Source organism: Eutrigla gurnardus (genome assembly GCF_963514095.1).
Source record: "Eutrigla gurnardus genome assembly, chromosome: 22".
Classification (NCBI taxonomy): Eukaryota; Metazoa; Chordata; class Actinopteri; order Perciformes; family Triglidae; genus Eutrigla; species Eutrigla gurnardus.
In genome coordinates, this window is record NC_139933.1 from 10021930 (window position 1) to 10042691 (window position 20762).

A 20762-nucleotide genomic window follows, 5' to 3' on the forward strand; every position below is an offset into this window, starting at 1 on the left:
TGCTATCAATATAATAATGAGGTGCTTAGCCTATATTTTCATTTAATTTGGACCTAAAAGAAATAATCAAGCATATTCTTATTTTGGCTACAAATGTGCTGATACATGTTGAGACGTCAAAGCTTTGTCAGAGATTTAAACTCTCTTTTCTCAGTATATATAAATGAGGAGCAAGGGCAATTAGCCTTTCCAAATGTGAACAGTCCGTATGATTTAATAATTTTATTTGTCTGGTTTCTGGCTTTTGTGTCAAGGACTGACACACTTCACTGCCAGTTGCACTCATTATTTATGAGCAATTTATGGAAACAACTGCCGATGTAAACAACATTGAATCACAAAACCGTTAAGTCTTGTGTGTCTCACGTTCTTCATCAAAGTTATTATCTGAGACAACACCTACTATAATAAGCCTAAAATTCCACTCCATTTATAAAAACGCTCTTAAATGATTTTGCTGTTTATTGTATGTTTGTAGAGACATGGAGTACTCCGTCTTCCTTACTTCGGGTAGAAAGTAAACCCGTTTAATTGGTGCCATCATTTTCGGCAGAAGCCACACAAGCCACAGCATAAAGATCCCAGGTCAAAGGTCAAACACTGGCCTAAAGACAATTTTCTGTAACCTTGTGTTTTCAGACAATAAAGCATTATCCTATCTTATCTTATCTTAAATTGGATACATGTGTGTATTGTTTGTGTAACGTTATTTGAGAGTTTTAAATTTTGTCTAACAAATTTTTTTTTAGAGTGTGTCACACATCTGGGCTGTATTTGTCCTATTTTATTTTTTTTACATGACACCAAATGTTTATTCCCTCTGTCTGTCTATAAAGCTGTCTGTCTGTCTCCCCTTTTTCCTTCTCTCTTTTCCTCTCTTCCCTCCCTCCCTGCCTCCCTGCCCCAGGCAGTGTGTCTAGTTTCACAGAGCAATTGAAGGTGACAGGGACAGAGAGAAAGGGAGCGGGAGGGAGAGGGAGGGAGGGACAGAGGGAGGACACATCACAGTATCGCCTCGGGCTACACAACAGTAGAGGAAGAGCGAGAGATGGAGGGACAAAGAGAAAAGAGAGGAGAGACTCACGAAAGAACTCATAGGGAATTCCATAAACAGGTAATGGGGAAATAAAGTTATACACAAAGAGTTGAAATGTGTGTGAGTAAGTGTGTCACATATGTGTCACTCTTTATTTTATTTTAGGACTAACAGTGTCTTTTTTTGTGTGCGACCCCCCCCTCCACTCTGCTCCTCTCACTCATAATATATGAACACATTATAGGATTCAGTAAGAGCAATTATAATGCACTCCAGTTTGTTTTTATTTTAACAACTTGATGAATATTTGTCATGGCATTGTAACCATGGTGACTGCCTCCACCGCCACCACCTCCCCCCCTCCCCTCCGCTCCCAGGCCCGTCCACCACCCCTTCCCCATCCCCCCTTCAGCGCTGAAAAAGCGAGGGATGGCGAGAGAGAGAGAGAGAGAGAGAGAGAGAGAGAGAGAGAGAGAGGTGACAGGAATGAACTAACAAGATGCACTAAAAAAATGCATGTCCTGGAGCTACATGAATCTTTGCAGTGAAGCACGCGCCGCCTCACACACACACAAATGCACACAGACACTCACACACATACACACACACACACACACACACACACACACACACACACACACACACACACACACACATACACACACACGCTACTGCACTCAGCAAGGGATCACATAGGTTAGGCCACAGTCCAACAACTGGAACACAATAAGATGCAACAATGGTTTGTGAATTAAAGGAAATGCACACGAGGAACCAGGAAACAAACGGGGTAAGATGAGTGGGGGAGATGATACCTCATTTTTAGGTTTACTAATTATTTAAGCAGCTTTGTTACTTAACTTTCGCTCACTAACTTTCCATTTCCATGTGAAAATGCTCTCAAATACTCTACAAAAGTACATTTTTGAGGTACTTGTACATTCATCCCTGATAGAGCCAAATATTGTTTTATTTTACTCACACAAAAACATGATGTTGTGAAGCATCGTAAATAGGTGAAGCTACCAAACAGTGGATACAGTAGCGTAAATGAACATTAAAATGCTGCGTATATATTCATGTCTCAGTGATAATCATGCAACAGGCGCCCCGGAAAGATCAGCTGGTTGAGCAGGTGTCTCATGGACTAGGGGCTCGGGTTCGAATCCAACTCGTGTGACACGTCTCCTCTCTCTCCCTCTTTCCTGTCTTCAGCTGTACAATCATGAAGGAAAGAAAGACCCACCCCCAAAAATAGTATATTTCATGATATGTAATCATTTTTGCACAATGAGCACACATTTTTATGCCCAAAGTACATTTTTTTTATGTTTAATTAAGTAAAATGTTGACTTTTGCTTGTCATGGAATATTTTTATAAAGCATGTATTCCTTAAGGATCCTATTTCCGCCACTGTTCTTATGCCTTTTTACCTTTGAACTTGTCAAGTCCTTTCCTTTCTCTGAGGCACGTCTTGGAGGAAAGTAACAGAGAAGGGGGGGGCGGCGGGAGCAATGGGGGCAGCAGAGAAAGAATAGCATAGTATGAAAGAGAGAGGGAGCGACAGAGAGAAAGGGAGCGCAAAGTCTTGTCAACCGGAAATAAAACAAGCTGGCACCCTCCCCATCCCCAAGCCCCAACACCCACCCCAAAGTCACATACTTCCTCTTCACTCTCTCTTTCTCCTCTGCCTCCCTGCTTCCATCTTCCATCTCTCTCTCTCTTCTTCTCTCCCCTCACGCTGCAAAGAGATAAATTTAAACCCCCAGTTCTACTCCGCTCTTGCTCTTTGACTCGACCATACATACCGTCATACCTGCGTCATTACTTGCGCCTCACATAGACCTTGTGTGTCTATCGCCAAGGGTTTCTGAATGGTGCTCCTTTAACCCGCTCTGGGGCCAGACAATGCCTTTGTTTATTGTCCCATAGCTTTAAGCTCAGTGTCTTATAGCGAGAGAACAATACTTCTAGAGTCAGTAGGTGCTCTGGGAAAGGCTGTTGCTCAACCTCGCATTTAGGCCTCGTGTTAAAAAAAGAAACTTCGTTACAACATTGTAGGCCTGAAAGACTGGTGCCAGGATTAAGTCACTCACATGAGATCATAGCTGATCAAGAAAAGATGCTGAGTTAACAAATCAAATAGTCGATAAGATGATCAACAGAATATTCAATAATCAATCTATCGTTTCAATCATTTTCCAAACAAAAGAAGTTGCCCAGAAGTTGTTTGCAGCTTCTCAAATTTGAGAACATGACACTTTTTCTTAAATCATTGTAAATTAAATTTTGTCTGTTTCAATATTATTTGGACATTTTTTTCCAACATTTTCTGCAGTTTTCTGGATGGAATAATTACTCTATTAATCCAGAAATGAACCAGCAGATTAATCAATGATGAAAACCTTTGCTCAAATGCAGAGCTTCTGTTGTTCAACATCTAACAGATATCATCCACAACAAGAATGTGTCTTTTTCTTTTTAAATTATGTTATATTTTGAAAATATTCAGGTTTTGCTCCTTCTGCTAAATGTACAGGTTATTACTTATCTTTATCAAACACATATCTGGGCATTCAATAGTGTTAAATATTACTATTTTTTAATCTGTCACATTTGTAGGCTACATCAAATTAAATAAAAAATAATTAAATGAAACCTGTAATACATCATCTGAATATTATTTGTCTTTACGTTAAGTTTTGGTATGATTTAATTTTTAATGATAATGCACCATGAACTTTTGAAACATACATTTTCCATCTTTGTTCCAAATCGATTTGAAAATCAATAATGTATTGTTTTGCCAAATATTACTACCTAACATGTTTTGATGTTTGACATCATATTATCTCTAGATAATAGAAAAAACAAGACCATAATTTATTATTATGCCTATTATTACCATATTACCAAATATATCTTATTACATCAATTTGTTTTACAATTTATACAAAAACAATTGATATAATCCTAATCCCATTGCATTAAATAGCAATACAATAGCATATAATAATAACAATAATAATAATAATAATAATACATTTTATTTTTACAGCGTTTTTCCAAACTCAAAGACCCATATAAAAGCAGATGCATGCGGACACGTCAAAGCTTTATCAAAGTTTTCAAACATCCCAATGAGGGTGAATGAAAATGAGTCCTTGCGAGTGTGAACTGAGTTTCATCGTAAACGGTTCACTTGACTGGTTGCGCATGTGTTTGCGTGAAAAAACCCCCCCACTTGACTGCCGATTATACTGAGTATTTATGTGCAATTTATGGTTAAAATTGAATTCCATCATCTATTTATCATCCACTATCTCTCCATTATCTGTGCTTTATGCTCCACTCTCTCGGCCTCCCCTCCTCCTCTCGCTGGCATTAAGTTCAAACTTGACACTGATGTTGACTCACTTTGTCACCCCTCGGTGGCTCTCTCTCTCTCTCTCTCTCCCTCTCTCTCTCTCTCTCTCTCTCTCACCATCGCTTGGAGGACAAGAGTGCCTGCAGACGCATTTCTCTCCAGAGCCCCCCCTCTCCCTCTTTCACTCTCTCTCACCCTGTCTAACTCTCTCCATCTCTCTCCTGGTCTCTCCTTTACACACACACAGTTATTGTCAACAAAGCTGGAGAACAAGGGACGTAGGGGGAATAGGGGAGTGAAGGTCCACAGAGGCGTAAATTGGCACACCGGACCCGCCGCATCGTTCCATCTGGACACCTGGTAAGTTTGCAATCAAAAAAATCGAGTCTTTTACGTGCTTTTATGTGGTCCCGTTCTGTGCTCGGGGATGCTCGTCAAGTTACTTTGGCGTCCGAGGATCATTTCTGGATTTTAATTAAAAAAATCAGATGAATAAATAGTTGTTTCGGGCTGCTTCGCCACGAATGAATTGAGTTTGACCTTTGACATTGCGCTGCAGCAGTAGTTTGTGGAATTTGGCTCGATAACGATGTTAAGTTCTTCTACAAAGCAAATATGTCTAAAATAAAAGGAGAATTAACGATAAGATGAAGAGCAGAGAAAAGCTTCGACATATGTATTTAGGCAGATAATGATGCTTGTGGACTTACTTGACCACTTAGTATACTTATTTATACTGAATCGGTTTGGTTCTAATGTTTGAGGGAACATCGCGTTCATAAAGCCGCTGTGTGTGTGCGTTTGTGCGTGTGTGATGCCTGTTTGTGGATACATCTTAAGGCAGTGTGTTTCATGCATACGTGTGTGTGTGTGTGTGTGTGTGTGTGTGTGTGTGTGTGTGTGTGTGCATGCGAGCTCGTGCTTACCAGCAGAGATCGAGCTAAAAGCAAGTAGCATAATAAATGTCATGGCTTTCAGAGTGGGTTCTAATGTACCTTTGCTCCCCGTGGTATACTAGCGTACCAATGTATAACACACACACGGTACGACAGCAGGCATGTAACTAACTCCATTTCTGTCTGTCATCATGAGGCTAATTCGCCACAATGCCGACCATGTGTGAACTCATGCGATATGAACCCCTCCTTCTTCGTCTTCTCCTCTTCGTCCCCCCCCACCCACCCACCCCCTTCATGAAGGAAGGATTGGAAGGAGGGAGAGAGAGGAGCCAAAGGTGACAGTAAACAGGGGCGGACACACACAGGACAGGACTCCTTTATTTCTCTTCATGGTGGTTTGGACACTCGTAGTATGTATGAGAAGTTAACCATGCTCAACCTGCAGAGTGGCTCCAACTGGAGTGGGCCTAACAACTGGTATCATGACCCCACCAGCGTCCAGACGCAACACGGCACAGGTGAGGGATTTTCAACATATGGCAATGCTCACAGACCATCAGTTAAATGTCACCGAATTGAAAACCACTTGAAAGTCACTTGTGGCCGTCCCGTTAGCTCGACGCGTGAATCTGCACATTCTGGTAAAAAATGTTGATGATCCGATTGTAGGAATCCTCTTGACACTCCCACATCTCTTTTGTCACCTTCCTTCCCTGCCAGTGTCTGAGGGCTGTCTGCTGGACACGGAGGGCAGCATGGGGGGGGAGGCGGGGGGAGGGGGGACGGGCCGAGGGGGAGGAGGAGCCCCCGTGGAGAGGGACGAGGGCGAGGAATCTCAGCTGAGGCTGCAGCTCAAGAGGAAGCTGCAGAGGAACAGGACCAGCTTCACACAGGAGCAGATCGAGGCTCTTGAGAAAGGTCAGGCCACGCAAGCACGCACAGCTCTCTTTGCTCTTTAGTCCATGGCTGCCCTCCATGGGCACGAGCCAGACCAGAGTGTGTCATGACGCAGCTCGTCTTCCTTCTTCTCCCCCCCAACAACACCTTTGTTATTGGATCATAGTCTTTACACCTTGTATACAGCTTTTGGTAAATGTCAGGGGACATTAATATGAGAAATTACAAAGAGAGGATTTTTATCAATCCCTGCGTTCAGGAGCTCACACATTATCCCTTCTAGATGCAAATGATCCATAATCTTAACTCCACAAATATTCCTGATCTGCTCCAAAATAATAATAAAAAAGCCCCCGGCGGCATGTACAGCAGAGTTCTGATAATGCATCATTACTGTGGTTGCATTATGCAGCGAGATCTGGCCCTCGTAGTCCCGATATCCACTGAGAGGGATCAGAAAGCCACCCTTGACTGGATATGGCTGCAGCGGGCCCTTGAGCTAAATCAGGACGCAATGTCCACTGTGCAGCCAAGTGGAAATGTATCACTGTGGTCAGTCTGTGCAAATGACATTAATGAGGTACACTGACCTCAGTGCATGGCCAAGGCACAATAACAATCATGTGTTGACACAGACGCCAATTATAACCTAGCCAATTACACCAATTTGCGAGACAGACTTAATTTGTAGAGCCGTCGTTGTAATCTTTGAGAAATATGGAAATGAGTCATATGGATAACAATGTGTTACCAACATAAGTCTTTGGTTATTAACCCATATTTAAACCTGCTTTACCAATTTATTTGTTTTGGCTGACATTTTAGGCTAAACGAATGTAAATCAGTGAAAGTGCAGACAGTTCAGATGTAATAAGACTTCTTCATTACCAGACCTGAAATGTAAGAGTTCATCAGCATGACTCAGACTGTCAGTTGGAAGGTGAGGCATATTCTCGTTTGGACTTGTCAACAACAAAAATGTCAGCGCTTTAAATGTACTGCCGCCGTGAGAAATGACACTCTGATACAGAAAGTCTCATTGATACAAACTCACAGCTGATTCAGGCATTTATGGTATGCATGTATGGTATGTGAGTCAGAAGGAACAGCTCATTTTAATACGATGCTAATAAGTGAGACACGATGCCAAATGAAGATACTCAGAAATGAGAGGATGAATGATAACGACATGCAAGAGCATAAGGACATTTTTTTTTTCTCCCATCTTAATTTTAGTCTGCCTACTTTGAAATAAAGTGCTAAGGCAGCGTCTCAACTTCATTTGAACTTCCTGCGTGTTCCATAATGATAAAACATTTATACAAAGTGCAACAGATAAATATTTCAACTATGGTTTGTAAGGATACATCTCAGCTTCCTGGATTTGTGTATTCCATGACAAGATAATTAGCGACGCTGATCTTAAGCGGTTATTACTTGATATCGCGATGAATAACCCGGTAATTAATGGGTGATTCTAATGTTTTTTAATTTGAATCTACGTAAAGCTTGCAGGTTGTTTTTTTAATAACATAACCGGAAGTATTAAAAACATGTTAACACCACGCAGCAAGGGTTATGATGCGAGCTGCTCCCCAGTAGTCCTGTCATCCTCCATTAAGACCCACACTGTGTGTTTGACATTAGTTAATATCTTCCACAGAGTTTGAAAGGACACATTACCCAGATGTCTTTGCGAGGGAGAGATTGGCAAACAAGATTGATCTACCGGAGGCCAGGATACAGGTAAGAGGAGTTTGATACCTCGACGTGTAACGACATGCAGATTGAAGAAGCCTGACAGACGGTCTTTGATCGACAGGTGTGGTTCTCGAACCGTAGAGCCAAGTGGAGGAGGGAGGAGAAGCTGCGCAATCAAAGGAGGTCAGGGGGCGTGACTTCCTGTTCACAGAGCCAAGCCCCTCTGACCACTTCCTTCAACACGTCCGTCTATCATCAGCAGCACGGCAGCAGTTCAGGTCAGCAGGGCGACACTGCAAGACTCCGTATCAGTGACACCTAAAGCATGAGTTTACGTTCCCCTCTATGCTGACAGCGATATATATTACTAGTTTGTCATTACAAAACCTCAGAGTTACTTTTGCAAGCAGGCAAACCATCAGAGGTTCTCCATTAAAGTGCATGTGTGTGTGTGTGTGTGTGTGTGTGTGTGTGTGTGTGTGCTCACCGCTCATTTCTTATCGTCTCTATGTGTGTGTCTCTCTCTCCAGGGTCCATGTTGAGTCAGGCTGAGTCGTCCCTGCCCAGCTACAGCTCCTTGTCAGTTTTCTCATCTGGAGTCCAGGTTGGACATTTCATCATTCATCATTCATCAGCACCTTCCAAACTTTAACAAAAGGAGGTCATCAGCACAAAGCAGAGCTCGTTTATCAACTCCTTTATGAGGATATAAAACACGATAATGAAAATAATTAGATAAATAAGTAAAGACTACTGCAGGTGTAAATACTCCTGCTATAGCTACTATGAATACTTATTTTAATAATATTAATTCTTCTTATCAAAACTCTTTATATTGTCATCCAAATTTCAAGTCATCATTTATTCATAATCATAACAATAATAATCAGGATCAGGTAACTTAAATGTAACACACAAAGCTGAAAAGTGGAAATATATTTATTTTCTTAAACGTGGAAAAAATGCAGCTACATCAAGAATAATCTCACAAATCTTGATTCCGATTAGATTTAATGATGATATTCATACATCATAAATATTCTCGCTCCATAAGATTAACAATCGAAGACTTCTTAAAACTCTCCTTACTTGTTCATCAAGTAGATTTCTCAACAGTCAAAGTGTTAAGCTTCCCTGTGTGATGAACACAAAGAACTGGTGCGGTCAAAGGATCTTTGCAGGCCGACCCATTTCCAGCAAAGGCTGCATGATCAAGATAAAGGTGTAAAAGCTTGGAGCACATGGTATTTTTTTCTCTTTAAAAAAAAAAATAATAATAATAAAAAATGTGCAATGTTAAGATTTGACTCCATAATATTTTCTGCACAAGTCACAGTGAACAGAATGCAGTTTGTTTCTTTTTAATTAGTTAGGTTGTAGAGGTCTTGCAGGGGTCCACATAATAATTAAAGAAAACAAGCTTAAAATACACACTATAAATTCAGGTATAACATGCAAAATAAGCCAAACATAAAGACCAGAAAATGTGTGAAATAATGTTGCTTATTTGCTTTATTTTTAGAATGTGGGCTTTGCTCCTACCATAACACCACTCTAGCACCTCCATGTGGTCAGACTGAAACCATGCTGTCACCACTTCACACTGCCTTTATCCATGTGCAACTTTTAAAAGAGGTTGTCTTAGATTATAGAGATTGTTGTTCGACTATAAATCTAACCTAAATGTTTTCCCCTCAACTCTTATGCCCACTCTCAGTCTATTCCTCCCCAGTCGGCCTCCTCCTACTCCTGCATGTTACCTCCATCCCCCTCTACACCGCGCAGCTTTGACTCATCGGCGTACTCCTCCCCTCATCTGCAGACTCCGTCTTCAGCCAACTCCAACACCGGTGAGTCTTCTGAGGCAGACGTGGGGTTCATTTGACAGGGGTGTAGACTTACAGAGCTCCAGAGAACTGTCCCCGTCTCATGTCTCCCTCTCTTCCATCCAGGCCTCATATCGCCCGGTGTTTCAGTGCCGGTCCAGGTTCCAGGAGCTGACCAGCAGAGCATGAGTCACAACCTCGGGCAGTACTGGGCCAGATTACAATGAACAACAGACAATCGCTGCCAAAAAAAGTAAAGAAAAAGGGGGCATGTAACAAAAAAAAAAAAGTGTCAAGAATACAATATGGGGACACACAGGTTTTAAGGAAGCACAGGACCGAGGGATAGAGGGGACCTCAGTGAGTTGCGGACCCCTGAAATGCATTCAATGTTTACAAACTCAGCCAAGAGCAGCTTTGGTTGCACTTGACAGTACTCTGGTCATACTGGTATTTGCTTAGTATTATCAGGTTGCACTTTTTTGTTGTTGTTGTGTGTTAATCATAGGGCCGAGGTCAGGATTAGAAATAGGATCAGTTTGAGGTGTGTTTAAGATTTAAATAGTCAGGTTAGTCCAAAGTTTTACCCTATGTCAATATATTTTTGTTTTTTTACTTTACAAAAGAAAATGTACACAAATAAGCAGGATATTTTGTTTCTCCCGTGCTGAGCAAATGGCAGATTATAATTCTACCACGCAGGAATGCTTCATTGTGTGACACGGTGGTACTAAGTAAATGCCAGCAGATGTCTGTATTGTGAAGTGGAACCACAGTTTCGTGTTACTTGAGCAGCTCAATGATGACGTGATGACACGCTTGTTCCCAAAGCATTAAGCTGCGTGAGGCGACTGTGAAGATTTTAGACTTGCTTATGGCAATCACTTTTACTAAAACTTTCAAAGAAAATGTAACGGGAAAAAAAAGGAACTCCTGCCTAACCTGCCAGCAACATTACACCAAGACTGATACGGCATATTTTTGTACAGACGTCCGTGTATGATGAAGATAACTGGAATATTGTCAGATATTATTGGAGGGAAGAATGTAGCACGTTGTGGACTCAATCATCCCCGAAGCACAAAAACATTAGAGATGCGCCACGTCAATATTGGTATCAGATATCATCCGATACTAGGCCATAAACATATTTACAGGTTTCACAGATTCATTTTGCCAAATCTACGGTAAAAAAGATACCACTTTGTTTTATATATATGTATGAGGACTTTTTATTCTGATCCATCTGAAACGGAAGCAATTCTAGAACACATGTAGCAGTGATATGTAGCATATCAGCGTGACAATCAAGCATCGTTACACAGCAAACCCTCAAATGCAAACTGACAATCAAGGCTGGAGGTCGAGGAGCCTAAAGAATAAAAAAAAATAAAGAGGAAAAACTGTGAAATTAATGCAACACTGTCGGTAAATTGCAACAACATAATCAACTGTGCATGACCAAAAATAAGCGGCTATAGACAATCAGCTACTTGCAGAACTGAATCGAGTATTGTGCAAAAGCGTTACTGTACTTTGCAGGGTTTTAACCTCTGCTCACTTTCCTTCTCCGACTACTGGTTTTGTTGATGCATCTCAGTTTATTCTCATATGAAATGTCTTTCAACTCGTTTATTTGTCTTTTCACTCGGTCACGCAAGTCCTCTGTGTCGGTTCTGTTGTTGTGTGTTGTGTTAGTACTGCATAGACACCAAGAGTCAACCCTTTTGTGAAGGCCTTGGATCCCTTTAATGAAAAATAAAATTGTGTGTAATGGATATTTATTCAAATGTCTTTATTTCAGATGTTTCTGCTGAGTGGTTCAAGAATAAAAATATTAAAATTAAAAAAAAAAAAAAAAGGTTGATCGTTTAACTTGACAGTATGATACATAGACAGATGAGGTTTAAATACATTATTATTTTCTCATCACCATTACCCAAATAAAAACATTTATAAAAATGTTTGGGGAAAATTCAAATATATGAAAAATGGCATTTGATGTCAACTAAATTCTTGTTAAACTTTAACACGATCTAATTAGATGTGTTTACATTTGTTCTGTTGAAAGAAGTGTGTCAAAGGTGAGCCAATAATCAATACGTTTAGTTTCAAGATAGGCCAGGCCTTACTGCAGTAGAGCATGACACATTGAATCACTGAAACAGAAACATTCTCTGGCTACTGGGTCCAAAAGAACTCAAGAGTGATTGTGTGAAGAGACTTTTAAAACAAACGTTTTAAAGTTTAATTTCCAAATTGTGAATTGTGACAGCTTATAATCAGAAGGGAGCCCATGTTTTGGTTCACTCACTTATTAAGGCAAATGAGCTAAAATAAATAAAAATAAAATGAAACTCACTACCAAACAATTAACAGATAAAGTAAGGGACTAGCTGGTGATCACAGTGGAGTGTTTAGAGGCTCAAGTGTCAGATATTTCCCTCTCAGTGTTGCTTATAAAACGTTTCTGCTGCCCCCAAGTGGGCAAATTCAGTTATTGCAGGTTTTAGATGATCTTATTTGTGAGCAGATTACAAAATATGATGCAAGTTTACCATGGTACTCTTTTGCGCTTGTTTTGGAAGTGCTTTAGTGTGGAGAAGTAAGATTTCTTTCCAACACTTAACACGACATCCATTTGCCTTCAAAAGGGGGAAGCAAATCGGGACGTCCATCATGAAGTGGACATGGTGGAAAGTGGCCAACCATTAGCAGGGCAGCATTTTGTCCTAATAGCATGACTCACTTAAGCCCTGGAGGATGGAGAGAAATTAAAGACGAGAGAGGATGGAGAGGGGGAGGGCGAGAGAGAGAGAAAGATAATACCAGTGATGCTCTGCAGAGAGAATGAACATGCAGACTCATGGACATAACGGGACCTCCAAGCTTAACGCAACGCCATCAATTTCCAATAAACGTATAATAACTGTGTTGCATTACATTTAAACACACTGGAAAAGTAGTCTATTATGGGTGGGTGGGGAGGCTACCAATATTGTGGATTCACTATATGGAAGTTTGGGAACATTTAAATGTGTATCTAATTGGAAGGAATTATTAATTCAATTGAATAAAAAATAAAAAGGTCATTTGGGGACATTATTTTAGAGATTTTTGTAGAGATGTATTAGAAAATAAGATACAGTTGTGTAAATCTAAATTAATTACATTTCATACCGTCAGTCCTGAGCTTCTGTAGATAAATGAAAATCGTATGAAAAGAACGGCGTACTTTGGGCGAGGCAGTCCAACTGAAGGATGCCTTTGGTGTCTACTTTTGACTCAAACATGGAAGCAGCTGCTAGTAAATAAATAAATACATGTGGTGTGTGTGTGGTGATAGCAGAGGCCAAAAAGACAGTGAAGGAGGCCTCAAACTGTTGGAAGAACAGGATGTGGTTGCAGGCTACTTTGGGTCAAAGGGAGTGACACCGTGGTGATCACCAGACATGAGGCCATGCGGTCTGGGGGAGGCAGAACATGCATACATACATAAAACATACATTTCTTCTTACTCATCAGCTGATATGAATACATCTGCAATAGGCATATTACAGGCAATAGACATGGCTGGCTGGATTATTAAGTGGGCAAATAACCCTCAAGGGGCCCCGATCGCCCGAAGTTCACTGTGTGTTAGTTGCTGTTTGGAAATTATATTTCTTGCAAATGTATTTGGGACGCATAATTTTAGTTCGTACTGTGCTCACATTGCCACGGCTCAAGGAATGTGGCTTTGAAACAGACAATAAGAACACTTCTGTGATTGGAAATGCAAAGTGAAGCTTAATATAAACTTACAGGCAGGCACAGGAATCATGACGCAGGCCAGGGTCCAAACCAGCAGGGCAGTCCAAACAGGCAAACACATCAAGGTAACACACAGGTAACACACTTCAGAGTCCTGAGCTCGAAGGGGAGAACCACATATGGGGAAGGAGCAGAAGTGGGCCGGCTAGTATAGTATATATGATGAGGGAAAGTGTAAACAGGTGAGCAGGCTGATGAGGGAGTCAGGTGACTGGAGTCAGTGTGCGAGGGCATCTGGTGGACAGGTAGAGAATAGCAATGAATGGGTTTTGCTGGAGGGAGGGATGGAGAGGCAGACATGGTGTATTTTCTATTCCTTGATATTCTTGTTTTTATTGATTTATTTTTATTTTATTTTATTTTATTGTTACTAAATTTTAAACTTTATTTTATTATTGGCTGGTTTTAATGAGGGTTTTTTCTCTAATGCTTTTCTGTAATGCATTTTAATTTAATTACATTTTTTTCACTTTATGTATGACATGTTATGATGTGAAGCACTTTGAGACTGCCTTGTGTATGAAATGTGCTATACAAATAAAGTTGCCTTGCCTTACATTCTGCACTAAAGTCCATGTATTTATGATTTATTTATTCATCTACAAATGCAAGATTAAACACATCTTAATGGCTTAAAATGTGGAATGAAGTAAAGTGTTGTTATTATAAAGCTTACAAAGCCTTTATACATAGTAGCATAGAAAGTGAAAGCAGTTTTAATTCGTATTTCATCTTCCCACCTGTACCTCTGCGCTCCCTCTTGTACGATCTGTCGTGATTCGTGCGCAAAGGGCGGATAAAGAAAGAGGCAGCGATGACTCGCTCTGCTGCGAGTGGATGAGGGCAGAGCCGGAGAGAGAGACAGCCGACTGGTGATCGATCAGCCGAGCCGAGATCAGCCCAGCCTAGTCCCGAGAGAGACCGACGCTCCGGAGCACAGACAACGGTGAGCTTTGTTTGGGATGGTTCGCAGGGAGCAAATTAGACACAAGAAATGTCTCTGTTTCCTCCAAATGTGTTGTGATTATGAATTATTATTTTTGCAGTGACTGGAATGGAGTTGGGTCTTCTCCTGTTGATGCTTTTGACCTTAACGGGAATCATATCAGCGGTGCCCGAAGAGTACAGAGCGGTGGTGAGTTCATTAGAAATATTATTATTATTATTATTATTATTATTATTATTATTATTATTATTATTATTATATTATATTATATTATATTATATTATATTATTATTATTATTGATTCATTTTAAGTGAGCCTGTTGTGTGATAGTACTTCATGCATCATTTGATGAGAGGTTATAGTTGAAGATATGTATGATATGACTCACTTTGTTGATTCTATTTTTAAAACCAATTTTTTAAAACCACAATGATTGTTTCAAACCATCAGCAGGAAAAAATCCTCACTTTGCATACTTCATCTGTATTTGAATTGTGATGTGAAGTCTGTCTTTGCATCACAAACCTCGTATTGATGTGAGAATCATCATAGAACAGATGATATGTGACTGAGAGGCAGCGTCCTCATGTTTCAATATGTTTATAAAAACATAAAGAGACGGCAGAGTATCCATATTTTGTTGTTTTTGTAATGACAGCCCTTAGTTGTCATTGTTATCTTGCAGTATTAATGCTGCATTTAAGACAATTAATATTACGATTACATTTTCATTGATTTTCAATGATTTGCGTCCAAATCACACAAACACTTCCTCAAAAAATATAATGGCTGTAAAAGTACTTTGTAAAATACTGCCTGTTTTTACGCAACATCACATGTATGGACGTCAGTGCATCATCTGTACGAGGCAAAAGTTTCACTTCTGTTACCATAAAAGTCCTCATGTAGTCTGCATCCTGTATGCTGCTGCTGCTGCTGCTGCTGCTGCTGAGGCTGCAGATGCATGAAAATGTGAGTCAAACAGGCTTCCAGGTCAAATCATACAGCTGGTTGAAACAGTCAAAAACGCCAAAATGGAAATTAAAACACCAGAATTTGCTGAAAACTATGTATTTTTGTTGTACAAGTACATACAATATAAGGACTGAGTATGATTCTACTTAAGGAGATATTTTTTGCAGTGTAAAACCCTCTAAAAGACACTTGCCCAATGAGCCAACACCTTTTCCTTTCAACTGCTTCAGGGTGGAGGTATTGCAGGAGGATGTGCAGGTTTCAAAACAGATTTGAACCGCAATGCATGCTTAAACACATCACACCAGACACCACCATCTTATTTCACCTGCAGTCCGTTTCTATTTCAATGAATGCGAATAGGAATTTGCTGAATGCCAGTTATCTAATATGCCTTTATGTCATCCAGCTACTCACTCATCAAACACAGGATGATGTAATATTAATGAGTACATAAGGCTGACCCGCTGCATTGAGAGGAACCTACTGGGTCTGATTTATGGTAATAAATAAGCCTCCGTGACGTCAGCATTTGCCCGTAACATTAAAGTCGACCTCTGAGAGAGGGATGTTTGTTGAGGAGTGTGTTAATGCTGCCTTAACAGAGAAGTAAATGTGTTCATGACCCATCATGCTGTGCTGTGGTAATGGTTTTTGAGAAATCACATGTTTTTTTTTGTTTCCTGTGCAGGATTGGCTCAGCAGGTATGGCTACCTTCCTCCTCCTGACCCGCGCACGAGTAAACTGCAGACCAAAGAGGGGATCGAGAAAGCCATTCGTGTCATGCAGAGGTTCGGCGGGGTGAAGGAAACCGGGGTGCTCGGTAAAAACCTCCCTGCATGGATCTCTCAGGAAGAAATATGTCTAGATGTATCGCAATGTCCGTCTGCTCTTTAGTTTACAATATGTGATCAACTTCTCTTGCAGACCATGAAACCCTCAAACTCATGTCTACGCCTCGATGCTCTCTCCCTGACATTGTTGGGAACGAGGACATGCTGAGGAGGAGGAGGAGGAGGAAGAGATACGCCCTGTCAGGCCTTAAGTGGCATAAGACAGACCTCACATGGAGGTGTGTTTCCTGTCATGTTACATTGTGGCTTCATGTCATCCCTGGATGAATCATACAGCTTTGTGCATCATCCACTACTAGGGCATGTGGTTTTTCTTACATTTATAAAAAAAAAAAAGTTACAGCTGTGGATGCCAAAAGATGCCTTCATAGAGGGATTTAGGTTTTTGTGGAAGTGTACTTTTTTTCTTTTTGTCCAGAGCCACGCAATCTTAAGGGGGTGATTAAAACAGTCTCTGTATAATTGAACATCTATTCTTGTCCCCAGTGTCCACAGCTACCCGTCACCCACCACGTCAACCGGCCTGCCTAGCAGTTTGGTGGACACCCTCCTGACTCATGCCCTCAAAGCCTGGAGCGACGAGGCCCCCTTGAATTTTCATCGGCTGTCGGGGGGGGAGCCAGCCGGAGGGGACATCAGAGTGACTTTTGCCCGCTTGCTTCATGAGGACGGGTACCCTTTTGATGGGCAGGGTGGCACCCTGGCCCACGCCTTCTTCCCTGGCAGGGATGAAGTGGCGGGTGACACGCACTTTGACGATGATGAGATCTGGAGCTATGGAGGTATTCCCTTGCTGGGGTCATGATGGCTAGATGATCTGTTCACAAAGTGATCCATACTAAACAAAAGGATTATTCAGTGTCAAACCCCCAAATCATGGTTGTTTATGTGCTATAGAAACACCTTTTCCTCCTCAGATTCCAGCAGAGGCGGCACAGACTTGTTCACAGTTGCGGTGCACGAGTTCGGCCACGCGCTGGGCCTGTCCCATTCCTCCTCCGACCCGTCCATCATGAGGCCGTATTACCAGGGTCCCGTGGGAGACGTATCCACCTTCCGGCTGGCCCTAGACGACCGGAACGCCATCCAGCAGCTTTATGGTCAGTCCCCAGTTAGACAGTCTGTTAGTCGTACAGGATGTTGCAGTCCTCCAGCTGCTGTGTGCATTTATTATGGCTAGACAAGAATGTTAACCCATGAAGGACAACATGAAAAGAGGAAGGAGTCAAAGGTAGATTTGCAAGTTCATAAAATGTGAGGAAACAAGAATCAGAGTCTATAAGCTGTACTTCAGTACTGTCAGTGATTATTTGAGTTAAACACTAACATCATCGTGTTTAATTATGTTCGCCATAATAGTTTAGCCTCTTCCAATGCTAACATTTGTTTATTAGCACTAAAAGAACAGCCGAGGTTGATGGGAACATCATTAGTAATCCTGGTTGTCAGGGGAGCTTTATCATCCGAGCACCGTGATTTTCTGAATATATGGGAACATCTGTGGTTTGTGAAATGCAGAAGTGGCCTTGAGCCAGTACGTGTTTGTAACGTGGTTGTGTGATAATAGCTTGCATCACATGTTAAAACAAAGAAAGAAATAATACCTTCATTTCAACATAGTACATTATAGCCTAACATTTCACAAAAGACATAAAAAGCCAAAAATACAATTAAGAGGCCAAAAACTGCCCTCTGCTGATTAAATCTGTAAATAATGTGTGTAAAAGTGCACTCACACACAAATTGGATTTCAACGTGTCTTAAAAGAAAAAAAAAAAAAAGCATCCTGTGTCTCAAATTCCCTCGACTATCGAGAAGAGTGTGGGTTGCTTGCACTATTTTTGCGGCGCTGTCACCAGCTTTCATCGCCCCTTCACTCTGCTGTCTGCTGTCACCGTCCGGTTTTAGGTGTGAAGGATGGCGGACGACCGGGAGGTGTTGATCCCAACCTCCCACGCCTGCCCAGTCCACCTCCACCAAGACCAACCCAGCCGTGAGTAGAGCCAGAAGGAAACGATGGCTGCACACCAGCAAGCACTTATCATTTGCTATGAATATCTTCTCAGTGCACTCACTTTACTCACCAATGCTGATGAGTAATGTAAGGCCATTGGATGCAGATAAAAAGCCTGATGGAGCCTCGCTGTGACCGTGTTTGGTCCTGTTGCACCCTCTAGTGAATGTTTTATCAAACTACACCCTGTAAATGATAACTGAACTTCTTCTGTGCCAGCTCTGACCCTTCAGTCAATGAGCGCTGTCAGGGAGGCTTCGACGCCGTGGCAAATATCAGGGGAGAGGTGTTCTTTTTTAAAGGTGAGAAGAAGAAAATGAAAATGTACTTCTCCAATAATAATGTCTAAATTTTTCATTTAGTACATTCAGAATTGGCTGGTATTGTAGTTTTGTTCATGGTCTTGGTGAACCCCTTCAAGGTCGTCTTCGCTCTCTTCTCTTTTGAAGGTGCACACTTCTGGAGGACTAAGCGAGACGGGTCCTTGGTGTCCCTCAATGCAGCTCAGATCAAAAACTTCTGGATCGGCCTCCCGCCGGGAACCAACAAGGTCGATGCGGTGTACGAGAGGAAGAGCGACAGCAGCATCGTGTTCTTTATTGGTGAGAAACACATTCCTTCAGTCAGGTGTAACTCTTATTTTGGCGTCTTGGTGCCCTTTTTCGTCACAAGGTGTGAACGTGGTTTATTCTTCTCACGCCTTTGTTTTTCATGTTATTTCTGAAGGAGGTTGTTTTAAGGAGGTGTGATCTGTTTGCACAATGGAACAACTAATATTAGTATTGGATTACAGGAGTTTTGGACATTGCAATATAAACCTAAAGACAAAAGCATTATAACTTCTGAACTCTCACACTTTCCTCCTTCTGTCCAGGATCTCAGTACTGGGTCTTCAAGGACACGGTGGTCATGGGGGGCTACCCTCGGCCCCTCGCCGAATGGGGCATGAGGACGAGGAGCGGGACTCTGGTGGACAAGGTGGACGCGGCCTTCATCTGGGCCCACAATGGCAAGACCTACGTGTTCAGCGGCGGGGAGTTTTGGAGGTTTGACGAGAGCCGTAAGGGCGAGCAGGTGACCAGGCAGCTGGAGCCGGGCTACCCACGGGAGAACGGCCTCTGGGGAGGAGTGCCCACCCACATGGATGACATCATCAGCTGGGGAGAAGGTAAAACGGTGTTTGGAGGGTGTTTTCCTTTCACGTGTGTACGTCTTGGGATGGAATGTGTTGAAGCAACAAAAAACCTGTTTAATGCCTTTTAGGAGACGCCTACTTCTTCAAGGACAACCTTTACTGGGTGCTGCAGAGCGGTGGACTGAACCAAGACGTCGTCACCCCTAAATCCATCGGCGTGGACTGGCTCAGATGTCCAGCTCTGCCCGCAACCGCCACTCCTCGTTTCCCAAAGGATTGCCGCTGTGACTTGAAGGCATCGTCTTCTTTACTAAGAAGCGGCTGGCTTCTCCCGTTCTCTGCTTTATTGGTAATTCGTGGGTTTATTACGAAATAGATACCCGAGTTTGGAAATAGTGAGAGACTGTGTGCCTGCACACTGGTTGTTTCTTTTGTATTTCCTTTGTTCCACTGGAGGTTAATAGAGGCTTTTAACATCATGATACACTTGCAGTACATTACAACCCACAAGCTGGTTTCAAATTACATACTAGCATCATAAAATGTTAAATATCTATATAATAATTTAACACATAAGGCCTGTGTTACTGCAAACACTTTGCCTTATCAGAACATATTGCTGACCCGTAAAAAAACAGTACATTTCGCCTCCTCCCTCCATCATGCTATAGAATTCCACCCGCCTTTTCTAGAGTATTGGATAACATGGAGCCTGAATAGGAGAACGCATGGAAATTTGACACAGAAGTCCAGCCTGTGTGGTAGTCCCAACCCTCATAATGAGGTCATACACACCCACCTTATGTTTGGACAGAAAACAGGCCACACAAACATCCTTTAGTGCAATCGTCAATTTCTTTATCAGAGCTCTAAAGTAGATTTGTGCATTTAGATATAGATACAGCACCAACAGAAATATGGAAAACTAAACTTGCACACTGTGTTGTAGTTTGCTGTATGTTTTTGAGTGTGAGTCTGTACATGTAAATGAGTTTCAATCGAGAAGAAAAATCACCTTTTCGTCATTGAAGCTGGTTGTTATTGTGCCTGACAGTATTATTGCAACAGTTCAGCAAACAGAGAGCTGGACTCACAGTCGGTGGTAAGAATTCAAAGCCGAGCTTGTCAACAGGTTATCAATCAGCTGGGCGCAACCCAAGCAGGTATCCCAAATGACAGGAGATGTTTGTGATTGGAAAAACTTGAAAATGACTGCATAAGATGTACCTGGTGAAACGATCCTACACATTCATTTTAAAAAACTTTTTTTTTTTGTTATTTTACACTGAATTCATT

The 20762-nt window shown here is 41.6% G+C and overlaps 2 protein-coding genes across 3 annotated transcripts; both read left to right on the forward strand.

The window, feature by feature from the left end:
• The first annotated feature begins 1012 nt into the window (after positions 1-1012).
• On the forward strand, positions 1013-10636 carry pax10 (paired box 10). Of its 2 annotated transcripts, XM_084039932.1 has the most exons (9): positions 1013-1114; positions 4652-4764; positions 5604-5821; positions 6024-6221; positions 7864-7946; positions 8023-8179; positions 8432-8505; positions 9619-9751; positions 9854-10636. In XM_084039932.1, the coding sequence occupies exons 1-9, from the start codon at positions 1049-1051 to the stop codon at positions 9952-9954; spliced, it is 1143 nt and encodes a 380-aa protein (XP_083896058.1). In that variant the 5' UTR covers positions 1013-1048; the 3' UTR covers positions 9955-10636. The 2 variants fall into 2 exon arrangements, with proteins under 2 accessions (XP_083896058.1, XP_083896059.1); XM_084039933.1 differs by lacking the exon at positions 1013-1114 and having other exon boundaries at positions 4592-4764; positions 5608-5821.
• Positions 10637-14346: 3710 nt separating this feature from the next.
• On the forward strand, positions 14347-20675 carry mmp25b (matrix metallopeptidase 25b). The gene is made up of 11 exons (XM_084002009.1): positions 14347-14486; positions 14587-14675; positions 16154-16286; positions 16391-16535; positions 16804-17099; positions 17235-17417; positions 18226-18310; positions 18551-18633; positions 18781-18933; positions 19206-19499; positions 19595-20675. The coding sequence occupies exons 2-11, from the start codon at positions 14595-14597 to the stop codon at positions 19840-19842; spliced, it is 1701 nt and encodes a 566-aa protein (XP_083858135.1). The 5' UTR covers positions 14347-14486; positions 14587-14594; the 3' UTR covers positions 19843-20675.
• Positions 20676-20762: the final 87 nt, after the last annotated feature.